Source organism: Mirounga leonina, unplaced genomic scaffold, assembly GCF_011800145.1.
Source record: "Mirounga leonina isolate KUSES-001 unplaced genomic scaffold, KU_Mleo_1.0 Mir_180, whole genome shotgun sequence".
Lineage (NCBI taxonomy): Eukaryota > Metazoa > Chordata > Mammalia > Carnivora > Phocidae > Mirounga > Mirounga leonina.
Window position 1 is genome coordinate 36,193,405 of NW_023270469.1, and position 27,536 is coordinate 36,220,940.

At 44.9% G+C, this 27,536-nt stretch overlaps 1 protein-coding gene across 2 annotated transcripts in view; it reads left to right on the forward strand.

Annotated features, from left to right (window-relative positions):
- The first annotated feature begins 11,845 nt into the window (after positions 1 to 11,845).
- MYLK3 (myosin light chain kinase 3) overlaps positions 11,846 to 27,536 on the forward strand; it is a 47,069-nt gene continuing 31,378 nt past the window's right edge. The window contains exon 1 of one of the 2 annotated variants that reach the window (XM_035025293.1): positions 11,846 to 12,356. In XM_035025293.1, coding sequence (XP_034881184.1) covers positions 12,339 to 12,356 — 18 coding nt within the window. In that variant the 5' untranslated portion in view covers positions 11,846 to 12,338. Of the gene's footprint in view, positions 12,357 to 22,654; positions 23,218 to 27,536 lie in introns of those variants that run through there. The other variant, XM_035025292.1, reaches the window with a different exon arrangement.

Here is a 27,536-nt window from a genome sequence, read left to right on the forward strand (position 1 = left end):
TAGGAGGGCCCATAGTGACCAACTGGCTGAATACAGACAGGTCCATCAGATGACCCACCTCAAAATATCCATAGGCCCTAACTGACTAATGGGCTACTTGAAACCAGGCACAGTTACCAAAAAAGGGAAAATTCCATATGTTGTCATACTGCCTCAACTTGCCCCTTTAAAAACAGACCCCATGTACTGCCTCTTTGCAGGAGCCTCTCTCCTCTCCTTTCCTGCCCACTGCTCCCTTGTGGTGTGTTCAGTAAACTTCTATCTCCTTTGTTCTGCCTCAGGTGAATTCTTTCACCGCCTGTGCCACTGGCTTTCACCCAGTCATCACCCCAAATTTGGGGGCCCCCATCTGATCAGAACAGACACCCCATTTAGACACACACATACAATTCAGTTTGATATTAACTATTGGCGAGATATATAGGCAGTCATGATACCCTTAAAGAATGTAGCAACCGGCATGTATTTATTTGATCTTTATCAAAACTAGGCAGACTTTAGGTCAGCCTTCCAGGCTTAAGGGTAGACATCTTCCCGCTTCTGTCTCTCATCAATACAGTTGCCTTTTATACAATCAAAAACATGCTAACTCTTACTCCAGAAGAGCATGCAAGAACATTCATTTTCTCCTTTTTGATCCTGTAACTTAAATTCTGTGATATAAAATTAACTATTATTAATATATCTTATAGATGATAAGGGAATAAGAGAGGGAAGAAAACAGTATCTCTTAGCTTTTGGATGCTTTCCTTTATAGTAATCAAGGCAGTTCTTTATAGTAGACCAAGGCAAGTTTCAGCTTCATTTGCTGAAGTTGAAACCTTTGGATCCATGGTTCAGCTGACCAGCCATACTATTAGATCCTTTTCTAAGCCCCTCAAATTAAAACATTGAATTTGGAATCTCTGCTTAGTAGACTCATATCAATATAGTCAGCCTAATCCAACTTTATATTCTTTCTACTGTGATCCCACCACCTTAAGATCCATTCCCACACATATGACCCATATTTTACATCTCTGTTTTTTTTTAAAGATATTATTTATTTGAGAGAGAGAATGAGAGAGCACACAAGCAGGGGCAGAGGGAGAGGAAGAAGGAGAAGCAGACTCCTTGCTGAGCAGAGCCTGATGTGGGACTCGATCCCAGGACCCTGGGATCATGACCTGAGCTGAAGGCAGACGCTTAACCAACTGAGCCACCCAGGCGCCCCTACATCTCTATCAGTTGAAAAAGTCATGCAGGGCTTTTGGTGTATTAGTGCATCTTTCGGTGTGTGGGTCACACTTTGTAACTCACCCTTTGGAACCTGCTGGGACTTACATCAAGTTATAGGTCTTGAAGTAAGGAGGGGGGCAGGTACTGAGGAGAATCAGCAGTGCCTTGTAAGACAACTTCTTCAGGAAAAGAGGGGCTAACCTCAGGCAAGGGTCAAAAAGCTGATTCTGCTGGCAAAGAGGACCTCGGAGAATTGAGAGATTCAGTGTCCCCGGCTTCATGTCCCCATTGCGATTTTCAGGTTCCCATTCCTTCCCAATCAGTGCCCTCACTTTAATGGAAAACACCCTGTTTGGTCAAGAGTGCAGTTTGCTTTGTAGTTCAGACACTTGCAGGAAGAGCCACTAGGCTACAGGGGATAAGTGTTCGTCCAAGGGCAGATTTACCTTTCAGGTCAATGTGAAGCTGAAGCTGGGAATCGGAAGCCCTGACTCATCCTTTTCTTTCTCAACTTTCTCCACCACAGCTAGGACAATCAGCCAATCTCATTACACTCCTTAGTTTCACCAAAATATTCGAATGTAACAAATACATGGCCACCTAGAATCTCACTTTCTCTAGGTATTTAATTAGGAGTATCTAATGTTGATATTTTGCATATCTCTTGCCACATCATGTGACAGACTACTAGTGTCCTCTTTACTGCTAGAAATAGAGTCATTAGTGTCTTTAATAAGATTAGAGAACCAATTCCAGAAAACCCAGAATCAATTCAGAAAATTCATCCTTAAGATTCTGTTTCTCTAGAACCACTTCTGGTACCAAAGTCTGTATCAGTCAAGATTCAACCAGGGAAAGAGAACCAGAAGTAGATAATACATATATTAAGAAATGTATGAAAGGAATTGGCTTATATGATGGGGGGGGCTTACCAGGCAGGTCCAAAATCAATAGAACAGGCCATCTTCAAGGGCAGGCTAGACCTCGGGTGACAGAGCTGTCCACAAGTGGAATTTATTTGGAGAAGCAAAGTTTCTTAGTAGGTGTTCCATAGCATAGTTCCATAGTAGTTGTTCAAGAAATAACATCTGTAATTATTATATAAATGAAAGTAGAGTAGGGGCACCTGGGTGGCTCAGTCATTAGGCGTCTGCCTTCGGCTCAGGTCATGATCCCAGGGTCCTGGGATCGAGCCCCGCATCGAGCTCCCTGCTCAGCGGGAAGCCTGCTTCTCCCTCTCCCACTCCCCCTGCTTGCGTTCCCTCTCTCGCTGTGTCTCTCTCTGTCAAATAAATAGATAAAATCTTAAAAAAAAAAAAAAAAAGAGTAGAGGAACAAAAACAGACTTTTAGAGTCATGAAGTTAATCTTTTTACCAGTCTACCTTCATTATATCTGGCATCGATGTATTCCTTTTTAAGTAGGGATACAAGAGAACCCATCTAATGTATAAACTTCCCAATCTCTGCTCTTATTTTGGGGATCAAGGAAGGCTTGGGTTATAACTAGGTTATCTTTGGTTAGATCTTTGGCTTGGAGTACACTGTACCTTGCTGGGTTCCTTGACAGCCTAGTAATGTTCAGAATGGTGGAGCCTCACAAAATCAGGTACTCAATTCTTTTGTTTTGTTTTGTTTTTTTCTTTTGTTTATTCATTTAAAAATTTTTATTCTAATTCCAGTTAACATACAGTTTTACATTAGTTTCAGGTGTACAATATAGTGATTCAAGAATTCCATACATTACCCGATGCTCATCACAAGTGCCCTCCTTAATCCCCTTCACTTATTTCACCCATCCCCGCATCCATCTCCCCTCTGGCAACCACCAGTTTGTTCTCTGTAGTTAAGTGTCTGTTTCTTGGTTTGTCTCTCTCTCTTCTCATCTTTGCTCATTTGTTCTGTTTCTTAAATTCCACATATGAGTGAAATCATATGGTATTTGTCTTTCTCTGACTGACTTATTTCACTTAGCATTTTGCTTTCTAGCTCCATCCATGTCACTGCAAATGGCAAGATTTCATTCTTTTCTATGGCTGAATAATATTCCATTGTGTATACACACACACACACACACACACACACCACCTCTTCTTCATCCATTCATCTAATGATGGATGCCTGGGCTGCTTCCATATCTTGGCTGTTGTAAATAAAGCTACTATAAACATAGGGGTGCATGTGTCTCTTTGAATTAGTGTTCTTGTATGCTTTGGGTAGATACCCATAGTGTGATTGCTGGATTGTAGGATAGTTCTATTTTTAACTTATTGAAGAACCTCCACACTATTTTCCAGGGTGGCTGCACCAGTTCACATTCCTACCAACAGTGTATGAGTATTCCTTTTTCTCCACATCCTCACCAACATCTATTATTTCTTGTATTGTTGATTTTTGGCATTCTGACAGCTGTGAGGTGGTATCTCATTGTAGTTTTGATTTGCATTTCCCTGATGATGAGTGATGTTGAGCATCTTTTCATGTGTCTGTTGGCCATCTGTATGTCTTCTTTGGAGAAATGTCTATTCATGTTTTCTGCCCATTTTTTAATTGGATTATTTATTTTTTGAATGTTGAGTTGTATAAGTTCTTTATATATTTTGGATACTAACCCTTTATCAGGTATGTCATTTGCAAATATCTTCTCCCTTTCTGTATGTTGCCTTTTAGTTTGGTTGATTGTTTCCTTTGCTATACAAAAGTTTTTATTTTGATTAAGTCCCAATAGTTTATTTTTGCTTCTGTTTCTCTTGCCTCAGGAGGCATATCTGGAAAGAAGCGGCTATGTCACATGTCAAATAGGTTACTCCCTGTGTGCTCCTCTAGGATTTTTTTTTTTTTTTTTAAGTAGGCTCTATGTCCAGCATGACGCCCAATGCGGGGCTTGAACCCATGACCCTGAAATCAAGACCTGAGCTGAGATCAAGACTTGGACACTCAACCAACTGAGTGACTCAGGCACCCTGAGAGAGAGAATTTTAAGCAGACTCCACCCATTGCAGAGCCTGATGCTGGGCTTGATCTCACCACCCTTAGATTATGACCTGAGTCAAAATCAAGAGTCAGACACTTAACCAGCTGAGCCACCCAGGCACCCCGGATTTGTGTGTTTTTCTTAATTAGTAAATAAAAATGGTTAATAGCAAAATTTACCATTTTAACCATTTTTTAAAAAGATTTTATTTATTTGACAGAGAGAGACAGCGAGAGAGGGAACACAAGCAGGGGGAGTAGGAGAAGGAGAAGTGGGCTTTCTGCCGAGCAGGGAGCCCGATGCGGAGCTTGATTCCAGGACCCTGAGATCATGACCTGAGCCGAAGGCAGATGCTTAACAACTGAGCCACCCAGGCGCCCCCATTTTAACCATTTTTAAGTGTATAATTCAGTGACACAAATTACATTCACAGTGCTGTGTAATAATCACAACTATTTCTAGAACTGTTTTATCATCCCAAATAGACTATCCATTAAATAATAATTCCCCATGCCCTCCTCCCCCTAGTTCCTAGTAACCTCTATTCTACTTTCTGTCTACATGAATTTGCCTAGTCTAGGTACCTCATATAAGTGAACTCCTACAACATTTGTCCTTTATTATCTGGCTTATTTCATTTAGCGTAATGCTTTCAAGGTTCATCCATATTGTAGCATGTATTAGAATTTCATTCCTTCTTAAGGTTGAGCAATATTCCATTTCATGTATATAATGCATTTTGTTTATTCATTCATCTATTGATGGACACTTGGGTTGTTTCTACCTTTTGGCTATTGTGAATATACTGCTATGAACATGGTACAGAAGTATCTGTCTGAGTTCCTGCTTTCAATTCTTTTGTGTACATACCTAGGAGTGGAATTGCTGGATCATATGATACTTTTATGTTTGACTTTTCGAGAAATTGCCAAACTGTTTTACATGGTGGCTGCACCATTTTACATTCCCACCAGCAATGCACAATAGTTTCAGTTTCTCCACATTCTCACCAACATTTGTTATTTTCTGGTTTGTGTGTGTGCTTTTCTCTCTCTCTTTTTTCTTTTTGTAATACCTATCCTAATGGGTGTGAAGTGGTATCCTATAGTTTTGATTTACATTCCCTTAATGACTAGTGATGTTGAGCATTTTTTCATGTGCTCACTGGCTGTTTATGTATCTTCTTTGAAGAAATATCTATTCAAATCCTTTGCCCATTTTTGAATTGGGTTGTTTGTTTTGGGGGGTGAGTTATGTTTTAATGCCCAAATCTATCTGCTTTCCAAAAGATCTGGGATTTTGGGTATTTATTTTAATATTTTATAACTGGCATTTCTAGAAAATACTCCACAGAAAAATATTTCATGTTTCTATGATAATTGTGTGACATATGTGAAAGATCTAATTTCTTTAACAGATGAAACAGACAGTAATTCCAAGTTGCTTCCCATATATGTGGGCTGTTTTCAGAGAGTGCTCCTGCTGTTTCTACATGGTAAACTTCCAGAAAAGGGTGGTTTGCTGGATAAATGGGACATGAGTTGGGGCTGAGGCTCCCCAAGGCTCCAGTGATACACTGTTATCCTTCACCTTTCTTTGGGTTGGAAAATTTTCTCTCTCAGTGAAATATAAAACATAAAACAAAAACACCTTTACTCTCTGGTGTATGGTCACTAATTAGACCTGCAAATGAAAATTTCACTTTGTAAATTTCACATGTCATCATTAAGTGAATCTACTTTAGCTCCAGTAGTAGGAGCTCTGACACAAATTTGCTGTGTGCCTCTTCTGGGTTGAGGGGTACATATATTTGGTGCTAGAGATAAAGGGATAAATGTAACTTCTGCCCTTCATCAAGAAGTTCAGAGTTAAAAGTTTTAAGTGTGATTTTGAGATTATAAAAATATAAAACACATAAAAAATGTCAAGCTCATGTTTGTAACAAAAGAATCAGTTGAACACATCTGAATACAATTATTTATGTCTATGGTAGTGCCAACATGGGAGTGTGATTAAAAAGAACAATAGTGAAAACAATAGGAAAGAGCTACCATTTATGGAGTACTTACTATGTCCCAGGCACTATGCCACATATTTTCCATTTTTGCTTGTGTTTAATAATTGTAAATCAGGAAAATGAAGCTCAAAGAATTAGTTAAGAAAGTTGCTCAGGGTCAGGTACTTGGTAAATGGCAGAGTCTGGATACAAAGCTAGGCCAGTATGACTCCGCTTCCATAACAGAAGAACAACAGCTTATAAGGTGGAGGAAAACAGGGACATACATTTCAAATAGCTTAATATTACTGTGAGTGACCAGGAAAGTGACATGGATATCATCTGGAAAATAGGGGATTTAAGTAGGTAGGAAGACCTTTTTTAAAAAAGTTTTGGGAATATTACATAAAAGTGCAGAAAGCTAAGTGCTCATCTCACCTTCCTGATCAATGTATGTGTCCTCTCCAAGTGTGTTGCAGGGTTTCTTTCAGATTTTTATTTTTATGGATTTTATTTTTAAGGAATCTCTACACCCAATGTGGGAAATGAAACTACAACCCTGAGATCAAGAGTTGCATGCTCTACTGACTGAGCCAGCCAGGTACCCCTCGATGCAAATTTTGTATTGAAATATTTTGTTCATATTTTGGCTGGCTTTTATCTTGATTACTGTAGTCCCCTCATTGGCCTCACCCCCTTTTCCTGAACAAAATGCCACCTCAGAAGTCTCTTTCCCTCAGTTCTTACCATGCCCTCATCTCTCAACTCTATGGCTTGACTGCTTCCTAAAGCCTGTCTTTAATGGATTCCACTTCTTCAATTGAGGTCTGAAAGTCTCCAGTAAATCTACTTTGCCTATATAATAGTTCTTGGTTCTTGACAAATATATTTTTGTGCCTTTTTCTTATACTTCCTTATTTGCGGCTTTTTTTTTTTTTACCCTTTTTCAATATATAGGATTTTATGGCCTTGTTTTGTAGGTTGAAGCCTAAAGACTGTCTCTAGAATCTTTCTCTTACCAGACCAATTTTCAGCTTTCTAGGATGGAAAATTCAATTGTTTTGAATTGATCAGAAATCTACTCTTGGGTTAATCAGTCATGACTAGTTGAGTGGGCACCAGAATCTTATAGTACAGACATGGCTGCTGGGAGTCTACTAATGTAGACTATGTTAGGGGCATTCCTAGAAAAGGCAGAATGTTTACTAACCAGGCACTCACCTGAGAGGTGCCTGCTACACTCTGTAGAACCAGATGTTGGAAAAAGTCATGATATCCTTATATAAAAGATGGAGAAACGAGCTAAATCCTGGGGATTTGAGTGAAATTATAAGCAATTGAACAATCAGATCCAAAGAAGGTGGACTGATGTTTGCCTGGAGGAATGTCATTAGTGATAATCTCAGGGCTCTGCTCACCTTGTCCTGATTTTAGCATTTCTCTCAATGAGTCAAGTGAGTTATCCTTAGGGTCCAAGTGTCCACGTGAACAAAGGCCATGTCCTGGCTTCCTTGGTGCTGTTAGGCTACATGGAGAAAGTAGTAGACATTTGTCATTTTTGGTCACACTCAACTACCCTTCCTGAATATACCGTCCCCCAGTCTTGATGGGACTGATGGAGGTCCAAGGGGCCCCCATCAGAGCTCCCTTGGAAATGGGTGACGCTAACATGGGGGAAATGGCTGGACGTCATTCAGCCCTCCCCTCTCACTCCCAGCCTTTTCTGTATTTCCTTCTGGGATTCCATCTGGTGAACATAGGACTTCTGGATTTTATCTGTTCTTTCACATTTTTCTCTCTTTTTATCTTATGCTCTGGAAGATCTCCTTTATTTTATCTTATGATTCTAATTTGGAGCATTTTATTTTAGCTGTTGTATTTTAAATCTTTAATCGCTTTTCTGATTTTTTTTTTTCAAATCAACCTCTTGTGGTTTTATAAAATCTTTGTTATATCTCTTTGAGTCAAGTTTTCTTCTAGTCCCTGATTATGTTTCTTTCCACCAGAATTTGTCTTGGTCTTTCTCTCTCAAGCTCTGGATCTGCTAATATCTTGGTGATATTTTCCTGTCTTGTCATAGTTAAGAAAGAAGGTCCATGCAACTGGGCTCTGTCGTCTTCCCAGTGAGAAATCTGACTGGGTGCTCTGGGCATGCGCTGGAGGAGGGGAGTGGGAACTCATTTTGGGATTGAGAGCACCTGATTGTCAAAATGAGGGCTTTACTGTGGCACATCAAGTTGAGGACTAAAAACCTTAGACTCCAATATAAATTGTTTAATTTCTTTGGAGAAGAGCTGTCAGAGACTTGTTTTTTTGCTTTGGCCTGAGGGTAGATGCCAACTGCCTGTACTTGCTGGGTGTGTGTGCAAGGGACTGGGGTATGGAAGGGGGTGGTGGAGAAAAGCAGGTGGGTACAGTTGATCCACCGTCAGAGCCTGCCCGGGTCCCCTCAGGCTGACTGGCTGCCCTCCTCTGCAGCCCTCATAGCTCCGCTCTCTACAGTGTCCCTTACCTATTAACCCTCTGCCATCAACTTCCTGGCTTCCAGGTAGGCGCCCACTCTCTCATCACAATAGGACATTCCCTTACCCTGTTTTCCCTCAGGTATGGGTTTATTCCTTTGTGTACTTCTGTTCCTTTAATACAGAAGCAAGGCAGAGAGAGCATGTCTGGTTCATTAATGAACGTCAGAAAAACAACACACATTTACTGTTTGTTATCCCACAAGTAATATTTCCAGCAAAACCCCTGTATATTAATGAAATATTTCCACTAAAATAATTTCTTTTATTGTTAAAAAAGTAAACAAATAATCACAAAAACATGCTCCTTACACAAATGCAAATACAAAAGCATGCAGACTGTACAGGGAAATTGGCTTTTCCCTTCTTATTTTTCCCTAACTCAATTCTGCTCTTTGCCCGGGAATTAACTGCTATTAATAATTGGGTGTATATCCTCAACTACTAATGGATTTACATATCTCTGTCCATCTGTCTGGTTGTCAGGGTATTATCTTTTTAACTTAGATAGGATCCAGTTTTATGTGTTGTTCTGTGAATTTTAACTTGGCTGTATGTCTTTTCATGGCTGTGAATTTAAAGCTATCATTCTTTCCCCTACTGGTTGACATTTAAGTAGTTTAGGGTTTTTCTTTTTCTAAAAAGGCAAAACCTGTTACATTCCTGTTTCACACTTTCTACCCAAATTGAGAAACCCTTGTCATATTGCAAAGAATCCCGGTATATTAAACTAAAAAACCTGATTGGATGAAATATAGCAAGTTGAACATATCATAATATATGACAACATTTAGAAGGGCAGTACTGAAACTTCTTTGTTAAACTTCATGTTCTCCTATTCCAGTTAAATAATGGAACACAACCAAATCACATTTATTTTGCTCAGAGTCAAGGAGGCAAGCCAGCTTGCATGGCATCTCTCAATCATACTAACAACAAACATCCAGATTCAAATGTTCTTGTTCCCCCTCTACTGTTCTTTTCCTACTATTTCCTGACTATTTTTCTTAGTTTATTCTCCATGCTCTCAACTCTTGATTTACTAGTCATTCTTTTTGCTATAGGTCTTGAAATTGGAATCAGTTTAACCTCAAGAGGACCATCACAGTGTGAATTTCCAGGTGAATCCGATTTATAACAATGTTGTAGGAATATCTATTGACAAAAATACACATTTTGGGGGCCCAGATCCCTCCTCTGGAGAAAGGTCATATTCTCCACTTTTGAAGAGCAGAACTCCTTTGCATGGCTAGTTCTGGTAGGTCTTTATATTGTTCCATGCCAAATGGTTTTGAAAGTTCTACTGTGTTTGGGTAACACTGACTTTCCTTGGCTCTGTGGCAGAATTTACTTTACTCCTCATTTTCATATTTCTTCATCTGTAGAAGCCTGGTGTTCACCAACCTCCGTCTATAAGGTTGGGTCAGAACTCCAGCTTAGACCCTGCTTTTAACAAAAAAGACAGCAGTTGCAATTCACTGAGCTCTAAACTAAACGAAAGCACCATTGTATGTATTTCACATTCACTATCTCATTTAATCCTCAAAACAGTCTTACACATTAGGTTGAGAGAGGGTAAGTTGCTTGCTGAAGTCACACAGTAAGTGGTAGAACTGGGCTTTAAACCCAGGTCTGCCTGGTGCACCAAAGCCTATGCTCTTACTCTCAAGGCTCCAACCCCCCACTTCTCTGATGAATCTTCATGAGCCCATGCAAAGGGAAACTTGAAGGCACTATGTACTAGATGAGTGACTTGTGGGCTAGATTATGGCCCCCAAAAGACATTCATACCCTAATTCCAGGAACCTATGAATGTTGCATTAGATGGCAAAAAAGAAAAAAGACTTTGCAGATATTATTAAGTGAAAGACCTTGAGATGCAAAGATTATCTTGGATTATCCAGATGGGCCCTAAATGTAATCACATATATCATCATCATAAAAGGGAGGCAGAAGGACCTCTGACACACACACAGGAACAGATAAGGCAGTGAGATCATGGAGGCAGAGACTGAGTATTGTGGCCATAAACCAAGAAATGCCAGCAACTACTGGAAGCTGGAGCCTCCAGAGGAAGCACAGCCCTACTGACACCTTGGTGATCCTGGTTTCGGACTTCTGACCTCCAGATCTGTGAAAGAATGAATTTCTGTTGTTTAAAGTCACTAAATTTGTGGTATTTTGTTATGGCAGCCATGGCAAGCTAACACAGTGATTTTGTGACCTCTCTAGGCCAGTTTCCTTATCTGCAAAATGAGGATATTAATATAATACCTAGAACTTGAAAAAACGAATGAATGTAAAATGTCTGGCAGGGTGCCTGAGCAAGGTACATGCTCAGCAGAGATTAGGTGTCATTATTACCAGTGGGCTCTGATAGGAACACATATGAGGTGCTTTGGGAGCATATGGGAAGGAAGGTCAACTAACCCAGCTTCTAGTTCATATGGTGCACATACCATCCAGTAAGGTTAACAAGACATTTGAGAGGCAAAGAAGTTAAAATTAACTAAAAGTTAAAATATATGGCATTTACTGACCATAAAAACATTCTCCACCCCCAATTTCTTTTCTTTCTTTTTTTTTTTTAAAGATTTTATTTATTTATTTGAGACAGAGAGAATGAGAGACAGAGAGCATGAGAGGGAGGAGGGTCAGAGGGAGAAGCAGACTCCCTGCCGAGCAGGGAGCCCGATGCGGGACTCGATCCAGGGACTCCAGGATCATGACCTGAGCCGAAGGCATTCGCTTAACCAACTGAGCCACCCAGGCGCCCCACCCCCAATTTCTAGGAGTGACTGCAACCATCAGAGAGACACTTTTCAGGTAGTCACTCTTGTCCCCTGGCAGGCGCCCCAGCAACTTTCCCATTTTTCTGGATCTGATTCTGCATGGTCGTTCCAGGACACAATAATGAATGAATGAAACATAGGAATAAACGCTGCAGCTGGGAATTGGAAGTGTAAATTCAGTTGCCTATCGTACTTTGCTGTGCTGCCCATAGAAGTGAGCAGAGGGCGGGCCGTACTGGTCTAAGGGCCTGGGTCCTAGACAGCTATGGATTATTTCTCCCTGAGGGCTGCGCTGGAGAGGGGCGGAGCGTTTGCCTTTGAGCTGTCTCCATTTGTTCACCCCGCTCCAAGAGAGAGACGTCATTGCCAGCACTGTGGGTTGCTCCGGGCTAATGATGAAGGAGTTAGCAGCATGGCCTGGAGTGGCTCTTGGTGGGCTGGAGCCAGTTGACACACGCCACTTAGGTTTCCAAGGAGCCAAGCTGTCCCCACTCACGCACGGCTGATGCACTTGTGGCTAAATGCGTTGCAGCCGGGGCTGGTGCCAAATTCAGGGCAGGAAATAGAACTCCACCTCCATCACCAGGGAAACAGTGGTCTGCGTGCATGATTTAAGCCAGGGCCAACCAGAAAGCTCAAAGGCACGGTCAGCAGAGGAAGGGAGGAAGGGAGACCAGAGGGCAGCTTGCAAGGATTTTGTCTTGGGTTATAACCGTTGACAAGCCACTTAACTGCCCACATATTGAAGTTTATCTGAGTATGAGATGGAGGCAACAATATTTACACATCTCACTGGGGACTTAGGAAAACAATATTTCTGACAGACCACTTGGGATCCATGGATGGAAGGTGGTATGTAAGTGCAGATGATAAACTTACTGTGTGTTTGTGCTTTTAACAGGTGCATTAGGGGCATGGGACCCTCCAGAAAACACTTTTAATTAGAGTCTGATCAAAACCAAGAAGCGACAATAAAAGCTAACAATTTTAGGTGCATGGATTTGTCTTTGGTTTTGTGCACGTTTGGGGAGCTGCATGTGTAATTCAGACTTCAGAACCGTGTCCAAACTTATTGCTGTGATTAGTGATTACAGGTCCTTCAATCCTTTGAGAATGCTGTAGTTGGGGATTGTTCCCAAATGTTTGCCAACTTTTCTGTAAAAAAATCCCAAATTACTTTTACCATGTAGTTTATGAGTTGCACGTGGAGTCTGGAACATTTGTTTCCAAGTTGCAATGGGCCAAAAATCTGTTTCTAAAATAAAGTGCAAAGAGGACTTGTTGCTCTTCCCGCCTGGGGTTTGCTATTTCTGAGGAGTCCTGAGTCTGTTAGACCTCCTGTGTTCTGTGCATTTAAGGCTAAGCAATTGATGTCAGACCTCCCTATAAGGTTATTAAATGTTGTTTTCTGTCGGCTAAGGACCCGAGGGAGTCTATTACTCTGTTCCTGGTTAATTAAACCTCTCTCTGGTGCATATTGTCTCTCTAGTAATTCCTGTGGGTCCACGTAAATGGTGACTATTATAGAAAAACAAACTTGTTTAAGAGCACCAAAAATACACATTTAAAAATTTAGAATAATTATATAAAAGCAATATGGAAATAAAGATAATCTACAATTTTCTCAGGCAGAATTAACCATGCCGGCATATATGTATATTTCAAACAAACATGGGATTCTAATGTATGTACCTGCTGTTCTACAACCTGCTTTTGGGGTGAGGTCTTCACATATTGGATCTTCATAAATCCTTCGAGTCTCTGCAGTGGGGAGGGGTCCTGCTTCTATTGCAGGCTAGAGGCTGTGGTGGGGAATGAGGACCTTAGAACTTCAGTCAGTCCTTGCTTTCAAAGACTTGTTCTCTCAGATGTCACTCCACTTCCTTAGCGTTCCCGTGTTTTGGCAACAGTAAACACCCCAGAACCAGTAAACACTTGCTGATTTTAGCTTCTGTGTGGATGATGATCCTGTGCCCTTCCAATCCATTTGCACCCTGCTGTCAGGTGCATTAGTTCCCCCCCTCTTTTTTCATGTTAGCAGAACTTGATTAAGGCATAACTTACATACAGTATGAAACACAAACCTTATAGCCTATTGAATACAGCAGACCTGTATGCATATATGCATACACCCATGTGACTACCGCTCAGTATATAAAACATCTCCAAAATCCCCAAAGTGGCTTTGTGTCCTCTCTGAGTCGGTCCCCCACCGCCTGGGTCTTAAACACTAATTTAATCATGTTATTTCCTACCTAAAAACATTCCATAGGATTGTTGTCCCTATATCTTGCTGCTTTGGGTCTAAATGTCTCTGCCTGATTTTCTGGGTCCACTCTCTTTGGGGTCCTGCCTGTTGAATCATTTGGGCCTCCGTCAACACCTCCTGACCTGAGGCTAGCCTATGCACTGTCACTCCCACCTGCCAGGCTCCATCTGGAGCTCTGTTCACTCTGAGTTCTTCAAGAACTGTCCTTTCTTTGGCCTCCCCAGATCTCACCCGTTCACCAAGGCTCAACTCAAGTCCCATTTCCTCCAAGAAATCTTCCCTCTTTGCCAATTTTTTTTCCAATTTCTTTGCCTCCCTCTTACACCTGAATTAGTTAAACTCTGCGACTGAGTTTCTGCAGAGACCTAGGGCCATGGGAGCCTTGCCACTATGCTTTTCCTACTTATGATCTCTGATGAGCATTTCTGTCCTGCCGCAGCCAGTTTCCCAAACCCTCCTTTCTTTTCACTCCCATTCTGTTGCGTCTTGGGACTGCCCCAGGTCCCCACTCTGCAATGCCAGACGCTGCTCGGTATCTATCTCTCCCCTTCTTTCTTTTTCTGCTCTTGGTGCTTTGCTCCCCAGCTCAGCCAAATCCTCTCTTCCAGACCTCAGGTCGCATCTTACCACTCATCCTTCAGATTTGACACCAAAAATCCCGAAACCAGGCTTTCCTCAGAGGGTAGGGCTAGACTGAGGGGGTAGAATTTGAGCAGATGAAGAAGGAATTCTTTTTATCAGATACGGGAGGGCTGGAAACAGTGATCTATCTTCCAATTTTGCCCCATTACACCCACATTCTTTGAATCTAAGAGTTAGTGACTATCTCACTTTCTCTGTTGTTCCAAGGTGTTAACTTTGCTCCCACCCAGACTTGGTGAGTTCCTACAGCACAAGCAGAGTTCTGAGCTCACAAGAGTTGGCACAATCAAGGGGTTTAAATAAGATATTGCAGCTAATCGCTTAGCACAGCGTCTGCCTTTGGTAGGCTCAGAAAAGTGAGCTATTATCAAAGGCCTGCAGCCCCTTTTCTGATTCCTGTCAGTCCGGCCAGGTGAATCAGGGTCCCAAAGTGATGTGGGTGCGTGTGTGTGTGTGGTGGTAGGGAGGGGGCCCAGAAACTCTGCTCACTGCTGTGGACATAGGCCCTATGAGCTAGAGCTATAGACATAGCTCTAGCTATGTCTATATATGTCTATATATGTCTATATGTCCTACATGGACATAGGCCCATAGACCTAGAGCTATAGAGCCAAGTCCAAGGTCCAGTTTGGCACAGACTCTCACTGTGAAAGCCTCAGTCTCTGCATGGGGAAAATGGGACCATAATCCATCCGCCTCAAATGAGTGTAAATATGAGCACAAGTCAAAGTATTTTGCAGGTGGTGACATCTTACTGTGTGAGCTGGTAGAAGGACCAGTAATGCAATGTGTTGGTATGGAACTGGTTGGCCTGATTCCAACTTGCACATATAATTGTGTTTCTGAATTGGTAGTTTGCAAATGCAGCCCCCCAGAGACAGAGTCGGGTTCTAGACAGAAGATGTTCTAGTTAGACTCCTTTCAGTTGTAAGCTGACTCAGAGGCTGGCTGCCAGCATTTATATACAGGGTCTTATGCTGACTTTAGAAAGTGGCTCACACCTCAGTTTACTTGTCTGAGAAGTGGGGTAATAGTCCCTTCCTCTTATAAGTGTTGAGGGGCAAAAGGTAATTTATATGAAGTTGCAGCACAGTGCCTGACACAAAGATGTGCTCAATAAATATTAGTGGTTTTATTATTTCCTAATAAGTGTTGCTCAGTAAGTGCTGAATGAATGAATGAACAAATGAATGGGTGCTGGTCTGGATTTGGCTCCTGAGGGTGCTTCTTTGTTCTTCTCTAGTGTTTTCAGGCTGGTACCTTGTTTAGGCAGGGAACAATTTTGACTAGGCATGGGGGAAAGGAATTGACCCAGTAAAAGGGCTTCAAGCCAGGATAGGAATGCTGACCACAGAAGACGGTAACACCCTGGGGGCAAACCCACCGGCCACCTGAGAGCTTGCAGGGGACCCCTCAAGTTGCCCAGGGTCCACATAGCTGTCATTTCCCTCTGCTTCTTCAGAGAGGCCAATTTGACTTTGGTTTTACTCCCAAGCACAGTTCCTGGATTCATCTTGGCAGGACTGTGGCTGTTGTTTTAGTATCTTTCTAGATAGCCAGGTGAGACAAGTTATAGACCTTTTTCTGTGAAAGAATAAGCAACCAGTGTTGCATCTGGGGGCCCGAGCCCCTTCGTCCCTGCCTCATTTCCTGAGACAACTGTCGGAGTCGGGCCTGTGGGGCAGAGGCTGATCTGACGACACACACACATGCACGTGCACACACACACACACCCCTCATAAACCCATAGGGCAGGAAAGGAGTTCCATGGCCACTCCTAGGGCGACAGTTTTTTTTAAAGATTTTTATTTATTTATTTGAGACAGAGAAAATGAGAGACCGAGAGCATGAGAGGGAGGAGGGTCAGAGGGAGAAGCAGACTCCCTGCCGAGCAGGGAGCCCGACGCGGGACTCGATCCTGGAACTCCAGGATCACGACCTGAGCCGAAGGCAGTCGCTTAACCAACTGAGCCACCCAGGCGCCCTAGGGCGACAGTTTTTGCTATCTGGTCCTGTCTTTGCCACTGACTTACTATGTGACCTTCAGAAAGTCCCTTCCCCTCTCTGGGCTTCAAATTCTCTGTCTACAAAATGAGGGAGTTGACCCTTGTGGTCTCTGAGATCCCTCCTGTCTCTGAAAGTGACAGGATTGTGTGAGTTATAACCACGGGGTTGGAATTCTGGCTCCATTGCTTTCTGTGTGGCCTTGGGTGAACCACTTAAGTTCTAGATTAATCCCCCTCTATAAAATGGGGATGATAAATAGTAATCTACCCTCTAGGGATGTAGTGAAATAAGATACTGCAGCTAAACATGCTCAGCACAGGGTGTGCCTGTGGTCACGCTCAGAAGAGGAAGCTTGTAGGAAAAGCGTGCATGCCCTTTCTCTGATTCCTGTGAGTGAGGGCAGGTGAGTGGGCGTCCCGAAGTGATGGGTATGTGTAAGCCATCTGTGTGTGCGTGTGTGTGTGTGCCAGGGTGTGTGGAGGGTTCAGCCTCCCATGGGGCGCTCTGGGAAGATCTAGACAGAGAGCCTCCCTGCGGGCGAGAGCTGAGTTGGAGCTGCACCTCATCCAGCGGGAGCTGTAGGTCGTGTCTTCTCCCTCACTGCAGCATGCTCCAGTCTTGGGGGCACAGTGTGTCTTTGTTTCTTCCTGAATAGTTCCACCTGCAGAGGCAAAGGCTGGACCCTCCATAACCAACTAGGTTCCCAGCCAGGATGCAAGCGACCCCAGTGAAGAAAAGCAGGGCCCATTCTGGCTGATCCGGGCTTTCCTCTATCTTAGAGGGCTGCCTGAAGGCAGCGATTCCCAGCTCATCTCCTGGGCCCTTGCACCACAATTCTGGGTTTTGAAAGCAGGTCAGTTCTGGCCTAGGCCCCCTCCCTTCTTTCCTCCCTCCTTGGACCACACGGTGTTTGTTTCACAACTGGACACTTCACTAAGTGATGCAGGAAGTAGGCCCCTGTGAAGCAGATACTGCCTCGCAAACCAGATAACTGAGTGAAGCCTCTGGATGCCTCTGGGGCCTGGGGCAGGGTCAGAGATAAGCGGAAATGCCAGGCTTATCGCTGCTGCCTGAGTTCTCGAGAAATCATCCTGGCCAGCCAGCCCACCTCATTCCCAGCACTCCGGGCAGTTGGGCATCTCCAGGCAGAGTAAACACTGAGTTGGCACCGTGGTCCCAGCCGCAGGATGGGGACTCTGTGCCCCACTCCGCTACTTCACAGTCCCAGCGCCAGAGGCCAGCAGCGGGCGTCAGGTTACATCCAGATATTTGCAGTAAGGGCGGCTCCAGGCGGGTCTGCTTTGAAGCGGGAGCCCTCAGGGACAATTGTTAGGGTCATGGGACTAAGGGAGCCTTGGTGACAATTATCCCCCAGACGCAGGTCCTCTTGGACCAAGAAATGCAGTCAGCAGGAAGCTTTGGTTGATGGCTAACAGCCCAGGGATGGTCAGCGTGGGCCTCCCCAGCTAAGGCAGGGTGTAGCGGGCAGACAAGGCCTGTGCCTCTGACCCCCAAGTTGTCTGCTTTGAACCCAGTGAGGCTTTCTGGGGTTCTGTGTCATCTCTGATTTCCTTTTCTGAGTCAGCTCGGCTTAACGGAGGACAGGTTTGCACTTTTTGCCATCAGCTGATGGTGCCTGCAAGGGAGGTGGCCTGGGTGGGCCGGGTACCTGGGGGGGCCGATTTAGGGCTGGGGAGATGCCTCCTTTCCCTCCTGCCCCCACCCCACAATGAGGTGGCTGGACACGCTGCTGTCCTGTTGGCTGACCATCTGGAACGGGGGATGGGTGCGGGGTGGTGATTTCGAGAGTCTCCTGTTTCCATGACTTACCACGTGCCAGGCCCCTGCTTAGCGTTTCACTTACATGAGGACTCAAACAGTCCTGTGGTTCCTGCACTTCATGCGTCCCCTTTCGAGATGGGGAAACGTGCATTCGGAGAGGTTAAGTTCCATGCAGGCCTCTGCCCCTACTGCCCTTCCGCGTGAAGAAGAGAAGTGTCCTTTCCTCAAGATACGTGGCCTCCATCTCTCAGAAAATGGTCGTAGCTGATGCTGTTACAACAAGACCCTCACCGTGGCATGCTGCAACACTTGTCGTACATATACACATCCCCTCGCATGTGGTACCTGGACTTCTGCAAAACCTGCTTCCCCACCTGCTTCCCAGCGGCAAACACAGGGGAGTCTTTCAGCTCTTTCTACTGGTATTTGCCTGCACTTTCCTCCTCATCAGTTCTGCACATGATCTGTGTGCTTCCTGCGAAGAGAAACGATTCAGCTTTGTTACTCTCCCCGCTCCCCCCCCCACATCCTTACAACATCACTGTTTTAACTCCGTAAAGCGTTGACCCCATTACGGCATCATAGTGTGAACAACAGTATGCAAATACCATTCACTGAAAAATCAGTCATGTACTTTAATGTCCTTTCAAAGAGTGCTTACATTTTTTACATCTCCATAAGTCTTAAAATGCTTCCTTCTGTCCTTTGACAAAGGTGCGATGTCTTCAAATCTCTAACCTAGAATTCTACATCCTGCCTGTGTTTCAGCAGCCAGTTGTTTTTAGAAGTCTGATGTCATCCTGATTCTAGTTCCTTGGTACGTGATTTTTTTTTTTCTTCCACGTTTTGGGGAGCTTTTGTAATCTTCTCTTTATCCCTGTGTTCTAAAATTGCATAATGACTGTACTATTTCTTTGATAAATTCCTTCCCTCTTTCATTTCTCCTCCTGAAACTCCAGTTAACTAGATGTGGGGGGTGGATCCCTTGTCTATTCTCTTTTCTCTCCCTATGTAGGCATCTTCATCTTTTAATTCTACTTTCTGGGATATTATCTTAACTTTATTTTCTCATCTCCATATTGGATTTTAGAATTTTAACACTCATATTTTTAATTTCCAAGACCTCTCTTTTATTCTATGCCTGTTCTTTTCCCATAACCGCTTCTTCTTTTTAAATGGATGGAATAGCCTTTTGCACTTTTCGGTGGCAACTAATGAACTAATGAAAGCCTTTTTGAAACTTTCTTCTGTTTTTTGTTTTCTCTCTTTCCTCCACAGTTATGTTTCTATTTTGGGGGGCTCCCCTTTTCATCTTGGGGGCTTTGTTTGAATACCTGGTGATCCTTTTCTATCTGTGCATATTTCAGAGTAAGACACAAAACCTAGGTGAGTGGTTGAGGCTTGTTGACTGGCTGGCTTGTTGAGGCCAATCAGATGAGGATCTCCCAGGGATCGCCAATGCCAGTACATAGAACTGTTGGATTATGGACCATTGAGTTTCTCCAGAAACAGACCTCAGCTCTCCAGGGAGGGTAGGACCTCTCCTAGCTGTGCTCATTCTGTGCAGAGGTGGAGAAGGAGGAGAGTGACTTCTTTGGAATGGACTCCTTAGTCTTGCATATCTGCTCCCCTCTTATTCCACCTGGGGCCTCAAGATCCACAGCGCCTCTGGGGTTGTACAGGGAAAACTGGCTGTCACCAGAAAGGCTAAGTAAGAGTCTTGGGTTCAGTGCATGCTGATCCCAGCCTATGGCAAACAGAGGTCAGTCTGTGTTTTCTGGGAGTGCATCAGCTGTCCTGTCCTCACCCAGGAAAGATGAAGTGTCATTGGATTTGCTACTCTGTACCCATCCAGCATGACTGCCTCTTCTCTGGTCTGTGTTCAGTTGACTCGAGGGATGGAATGCCTCTCCTCTCCTCTGGGTGGGCGCCATTGCCCAAAAAGAATTGCCCATGGTTCTTGCTGTGCCCTGTACATCAGGGAGAGTTGGAGAGAAGCCATGCTTCAGCCCTCACAGGACTCATTTCTTCTATAGGCAGAGAAATGAAAGCAATTCAAAGCTGGTCCTCCTGGCTGCTCCCTTTCATCAAAGAAGCCTCAAAGATTTCACCTGTCAGCATATTCTGAGCTTTTCCCTAGAAGGTCCCAGAGCTTGCTTCTGGGAATTGTCAAGGTGTCCCGCCCTGTACGTTTTTGTTCTGGGAAACCCTAGCTGCTGTCTCCTCCTTCCCACAGGTCTCCCGAAACTCAGCCCAGCCTCCTGCTCATCTGGGGTCCCCGTAGTTCATTCTTTCCATATGGTTGTGTTGAATACCCATCACTTGCCAGGCATGTTGGTGCACCCGGGGACTGAGGCAAGCCCAAGGACTGTTTGGGCTCAGGGAACCTCGAGGTGGTTCTAGAACAGTGGAGGTTGCCGTATCCACATTTCTACTACACCGGGTGCTTTGCAATCACTTGTTGCTTAAGGGAGACCTGGGACAAATCCTTTTGTAATTTAAATAATTAGCTTTTGATATAGATGTGTCTGGGACATTTTATTTTCTTGGGGTTCAGCTATATTTTCAAGATGTGTGTCCAGGCTTGATTAAGCCCAGGCTCGACTGGTGTAGGCTGCTCGGAAGGTCCCCACAGCAGCTGCCTGCCATTGGCACTGGTGGAAACTCCTTCCCGGAGTTGGGTCTGTCTCTTTCGATTATCCATACCTGCTATAGGACAGACACTGAGCTGGTGTTAGACCCAGAGCTTTCTCTACGCAGCTGCTTCCCAAGTGTGATCAGGGACCCCTGGTCCCACAGAGCAGTGAGAGGTGCTAAGTGTGGGGGAAGGAGTGATTCCCTGGTCAGGTGCTGGTTTCTTTCCGTGGCAGATGAGGTCCTACGGAGGGGCATCATGAATCCCCAAGAGGACCTGGAGCACAGTGTTCCCCAAATTTCTTTTTCCAAGGAGAGTTTGTGTATTTGTTTTAAATCACAGTGCTATAAGAGACCAGTGTTCTTTTGAGCATGCTCCAGGCCATTCTGCCCCTGACACGCAGGACTGGGCCCCAGAAATGGGTCTGGATTTCTGCATGGACTGCTTAGGGCAGCTCTCCCGGTAGAGGGACAGGTGGTGAGGGGTTTGTGCTCAAGTTGCACTTGCATAGCAAGCACACTGTGCTTGCGAGTCACCTGTAGCTTAAAATAGCAAAATGATCTAAAGGTGTTTTAGATGTCAGATTTCCAGGTCAAAGTTTATTCTCATGATTGCTTTTATTCAGAAGGAGGAAGCTTAGCAGGACACCAAAGACACCCCCTGCACCCCCCCCCACCCTCCCCCCGCCGTCCTGGGGCCAGCATTGACTAAGCTGCGGTAGCCTCAGGAGGCCTTGTGCTGGGGCGACCTTGGGCAAATTCCCTCTCCCTTAGCTTTCTCCCTAGGAGGGCCTGGAAGATCTTGGTGTCAGTCATTTGCTGCCCAGCAGCCTAGGGACTCTGTGGCGCCTCCTGGCACCCACCTCAGTGTCAGCCTGAGCATCCCCTTTGTCTGCTTTTATTTATCGATGCTTCTGTAACAGCTCCATTTGAACCAAGAGTTTTGAGGCTAAAACGTTTGGAAGCTACAGGAAACACAGGCCCCCTTGCCCTCGAGGCTGCTGCTATGTCTGTTCTAGTGTACAGAGTTGGGGTGCCCGATGCCTGCGTGCGTGGTCAGTGCTGGAGGAGCAGCGTGGGGGGACGGGGGGCAGCAGGAGACCACTGGCAGATGTGCCCCGGAGGGCTCTGTGAGGAACATGACCTGAGGGATGGCACCTGGCGAGTAGCCTAAGCCATTTGCCCTCACTTCTATTTTTAGGTACAAGCGGCTAGTGACTGAGGGCCTGTTGTGGGGAGGGACCTGCAGACATACCCCAGAGGCAGCCTAAACACTTATTTGGGGCACCTGCAAAGTGGGGGCACCAAAAATTTGTTTTTAATTTGCAGAAGCATCAACATTTTTATTGTGGCAAAAATCAGAATGGCGTTACATTTACTTTTGGTCTTGCTTTTCTTTGTGAATTCAGTGTGTTTGCAGCAGGTGGGATACCATGCGCTCGGGCCGCTAAAGGTCTTATTCTGCCCTGGGATCCCTGAGGCCCCTTGTGAAGTCCAGTGTTCTGGTTCATTACCTAAAGGACCCCTTTCTTTTACCCTTTTGTTTCAACTATCCAAAGCCCTGCCTGCCTTGGGCAGATTCTTAAAATATTTGCCCATCAGCACCCTCTCAGAGAGGAATGTTAAATGCTGCCATGATGTCAAAAGGGCCTGAAAGAGAAGGGCCTTGCCAAACCCAGCTTGTCACTCATGGCCATGGCAGAGCGGGAGATAAGCAAAGGCAAAGGCTCAGAGACAGCCTGGTCCCCTGGGCTCCCTAAACCACCCAGACGATCTGTGTGGGTTGGTGCTGCGGGGTGAGGCTGTTAGCTATCAAGAACAATGAACTTCCAGGTACCACTGCCCAAGTGAAAACCAGGAGTCTGTGGCTTTTCTGATTCCTCGCTCTTGTCAAGCCTGCATCAGGATGTCTGGAGCCTCCAAGGAGGGTTTGGAGACCCAGGGGCTGCCGGTGTCAGGCAAGGCCTGCTTAACCACCATGGACAAAAAGCTTAATGTGCTAAACGAGAAGGTTGACAAACTCTTGCATTTCCAAGAAGATGTCTCGGAGAAACTGCAGTGTGTGTACCAAGGTATGGGCCACCTGGAGCAAGGTCTACACCGGCTGGAAGCCTATCAGATTCTGGGCCCAGGTGGGGCTGACCACGCTTCTCCAGCTCACTCACAGGCTGGGTGGCCGGAGGTCCTGGAGCTGGTGAGGGCTGTGCGGCAGGACGCTGCCCAGCATGGCGCCAAGCTTGAAGCCCTGTTCAGGATGGTAGTGGCTGTGGACAAGGCCATAGCTTTGGTGGGGACTGTGTTCCAGAACTCGAAGGTGGTGGATTTCATCATGCAAGGGAGTGTCCCCTGGAGGAAAGGAAGCCTGGCTGATGGCCCTTTGGAGGTTGGTTCCTGCTTCCCTACCCCAGTACCCTTCTGGCTGAAAGGGAGATCCAGTGGTCCTGGTGGGGACACTAGCCAGACGAGTAGGCTTAGGAGCACTAGGAGCTGTTGTTCCCTTCCTGTGCCACCTTCATGACCTGTTGATGGGGGAAAAGGAGAGACAACTTTAAAGGTTATAGGTGGACTTCTAGACAGGTCACTGCCCGGCTGCTCTTCCCAGGGAAAGGAAGAGGCAGTGCCTCGGTGAGGCCTGTGGGGATTTGGGAAGCTTCAGAGCACCTAGAAGTGGGGTAAGTGGGCCATTAGGGAGAGGAGGACAGTGAAGCTTATTGGACATTCTAGTGACTTTTTGCTCCTTTCTGTTCTGTCACACCTAGAGTAGGAAACAGGTGGGAGCCAGTTTACCCCAACAGAACCCCCTTTTAGAACCCTCCCCTTCCTGTCCCCAACCTTGCGGTGGGTCCCAGAGTGGGCGGAGTGTGCAGCTGCTTGTTGGAAGATGAGTGTTGACAGTGACCCCTGGGGGACACAGGCCATGAAGGAGCCGGAGCCTGGGGGAGGAGTGTGGCATTTCTGGGAGCGGCTGTTCCCAAGGATTACATAATCAAACCCACTGGCTAATGGAAGTTTGGCCGGGCTGGCTGTGTGTGTGTGTGTGTGTGTGTGTGTGTGTGTGTGAGGTGTGCAGAGGCAACACTGTTTGGGAACAGCTAAGAGTCAGCCACTTAGCCACCCTCAGACGGCCTGGAGCCACCATTTCAGATCACTGTAGTTATCCACCAGCTCCTGGCAAGAGATAAGCTGGGTCTACAGGAGGCTCTGCCTGACTCTGTGTCAGCTACTGAGGCTTTCCAGAGCAAAGCTGCAGGAGTGGGCCTTCCTTCCTCATCCCTGGCCAGGCCAGAGCTCACCCTGCTGACCCCTTCCCTGCCGCCCTGCCCTGCAGCCTCTTTCAAAGTATGCCCCTCCCCCCTAGCTCCTTGCTTTCTGCACCTCTCCTATGAGTCTGGCCTTTGGGGGAGGCGTGACCTTCTGCTCTTTCACTGATAAGCAACCTCAGCTTTATTTTTATTTATTTATTTACTTTTTGGAGGGGGGAGAGAGTGAGGTGGGGGAAGGGCAGAGGGAGAAGGAGAGAGAGAATCTTAAGCAGGCTCCACACTCAGCACAGAGCCCACACGGGGCTTGAACTCACAACCCTGAAATCATGACCTGGGCCAAAATCAAGAGTCATACACTTAACCGACTGAGCCACCCAGGCACCCCATCAACCTCAGCTTTAAAGAAGAAAATTACTCTAATATATGTGCATGGTCGAAAACATTCATGGGGGGCCCTGGGGGGCTTGATCGCCTAAGCAGTTAAGTGTCTGCCTCGTGTGGTATAAAGAGCATCATGTGCCTCCTACTCCAGCCCCCAGCCCCCAGGACCACCCTCCTCCCCATGCAGACGTAGGTGCCTGTTTCCTGCGAAACCTCCCAGATGTAGTCGGTTTATCTATAAGCACCACCTCTTGGTCTTAACTCAAATATCACTCACATTTATTCTGGCCTTGATTTTTTTTTTTTTTTACTTAATATATTTTGGGCATTGTTTTATATGTATACATAGAAAGCTTCCTCGTTCTTAAAGTTGCAGAGTGCTCCAGTTGGGGGATGTGTCTTAATTTGTTAACCAGTCCCACATCATTGTTTGTTTATATTATTTCTCATTTTTAGCTGTTACAAATAATGGTGCAGTGAGTATCCATAGAAGTGTGAGCTTATCTCTACGATACTCTCCTAGAAGTGGCAAGGTGAAGCCAAAGGGTAAAGTTATGTACATAAAGCCAAATTGTGACCTTCAAAGGAATTATTCCCATTTAGTCTCCTGTCGGTATATGGGAATGCTTGTTTCCTCCCCTTTTACTAACAAAGCATGTTATCCAACATTTTTATTCTGTGCCTGTGAGGTGATTGAAAACTGAGATCTTATTATGAGTGTGGTTTTTTTTTAACACTTGAAAATTTTTGCAAAATACAAATTTTTTTATATGAAAAATTTCAAACATTTATAAAAATAGAGATTAGTATCACAAACCCTATGAACCCATAATGGGAGGCCAATGTTGTTGCATCTATTCCCCATGGACTTTCCTCTCTCTAGATTATTTTGAGGCCAATCTGAGACATTAGGTCATTTCCTCCACAAACATTAGTGTTTATATCTAGAAGGTAAGGGCTCTTTTTTTTTTTTAAATTTTATTTATTTATTTAATTGACAGAGAGAGAGAGACAGCGAGAGAGAGAACACAAGCAGGGGGAGTGGGAGAGGGAGAAGCAGGCTTCCCACCGAGCAGGGAGCCCGATGCGGGGCTCGATCCCAGGACCCTGGGATCATGACCTGAGCCGAAGGCAGATGCTTAACCAACTGAGCCACCCAGGCGCCCCGATAAGGGCTCTTTTAAAAAATGTAACTACGATACCATTATCATGACTAAAAAGTAAACAGTAATTTAATATTGCCAAAGCCAGTGTTCGAATTTTCCTAATCATCTTATGCTTTTTTTTCTTACAGTTTATCTGAATCAAGATTCAAATAAGACAACTGATTATATGCTTCCTAGTGCTAATTCTTTTTCTTTTAATTCATAAGAAATTTAAAACTCTTCATTATGGAAAATATCAAACATAACCAGAAGTAGATAGAATGATATACCTCAATTTAGTTTTTAATTTATATTTCTTTTACTAGAAGTTTCAGCGTCTTTCACAGATTTAAAGCATTTGTATTTTTCTGTGAACTGTCTGCTCATGTCCTTTTCCATTTCAGTTTTTTGTACTTATTGATTCGTAAGAGCTCTTCATATACTAGAGAAAATAGCTACCAAACATTTTGCAGATATTTAAGAATTTCTGCATGGGGGAAATCATAGAACATTCTCTTTTCTGAGTTCTTGGAATATTTCTTGTCTGTTCTGTTCAACTTGGCGTGTGACTGATCTCTCTTCTGGTCTTTGTGTTTAATATACTTGTTGGTAACCATCTACAGGTTTGGGTCTAGCCCCCCAGTCAGACTGTCAGCTCCTTGTTGGTCTGTGACACGAGGCCTCTGCTTCCCGCTGTGGACTGTGGCCAGGGCGGGCCTCACAGGAGGTGTCAGAGAATGGATATAATAGCCCCGGCTATTTAACACATTGTTGGTGCTGAAAACAGAGACTTTCTAGAGACCCCTTCAAGTTTCCTAAGAGGGTATAGTAATGATTTGTGGAATTGAATTAAATCCTAGCACTGGCTCCTAAATTTGAAAATTGTGCCAGGACTGTGGAATTTAAGAAACAAACGAGCAAAGGGAAAAAAGAGAGCAAGACAAACCAAGAAACAGACTCTTAACTCTAGAGAACAAACTGATGTTACCAGAGGGCAGGTAGGTAGGAGGATGGGGGAAATAGGTGATGGGGATGAAGGAGTGCACTTGTGATGAGCACCGGGTGATGTGTGGAAGTGTTGAATCACTATATTGTTTTGTTTTGTTATTTTTATTTTTTTAAAAGATTTTATTTATTTATTTGAGAGAGAGACAGAATGAGAGAGGGAGCATGAGGGGAGGGGGCAGAGCTAGAGGGAGAAGCAGACTCCCTGATGCAGGACTCGGTCCCAGGACCCTGGGATCATGACCTAAGCCGAAGGCAGATGTTTAACTGACTGAGCCACCCAGGCGCCCCTTGAATCACTATATTGTACACCTGAAACTAATATAACACTGTATATTAACTCTACTGGAATTAGCAATTTTTAGAAGTCCAAAAAAAAAAAAAAAAGAAAAGAAATTGTGCCAGGACTTTGTGAAGGTCCTCCTTGGGTTTTCTGAAGTGCCCAGTGGGACTTTGTTTTGGTTGTAACAATGAATTAGATTTTTACTAAAAGCTAGGTGCTCTCTCATGAAGGACAGGGTCAGGCTCAGCCAGGGTTGGGCCCAAATCAGAGGCAATCAGAAGACACCCGTCCTCCAGAATGGTGTCGAGGGTCTCTTCTCCTTCCTCTGAATGCACTGGACAGCGCAGGGATCACAAGGCTGAGCCCTGAAGACACGACGCAGCTGCGTGTGTGTGTTTGCCCGTATGTGTGTGTGTGTGTGTGTGCCTACCTACACCAAGAGCAGAGGACACTCTGGGCCCACAAGGTCTGCCAAAGGACAGTGTGTTCGAGTCTCTCTCTACCGGGATAACACAGGAGGCATCCCGTGATAAAGCTTCCAGCTCCCCCAGCTACGGGGGTGGCAGGACGGAGTCTGCAGAAAGAGGTCAAGGGAGAGGCCTCTGCTGAGTAAGGGGATCCAGGT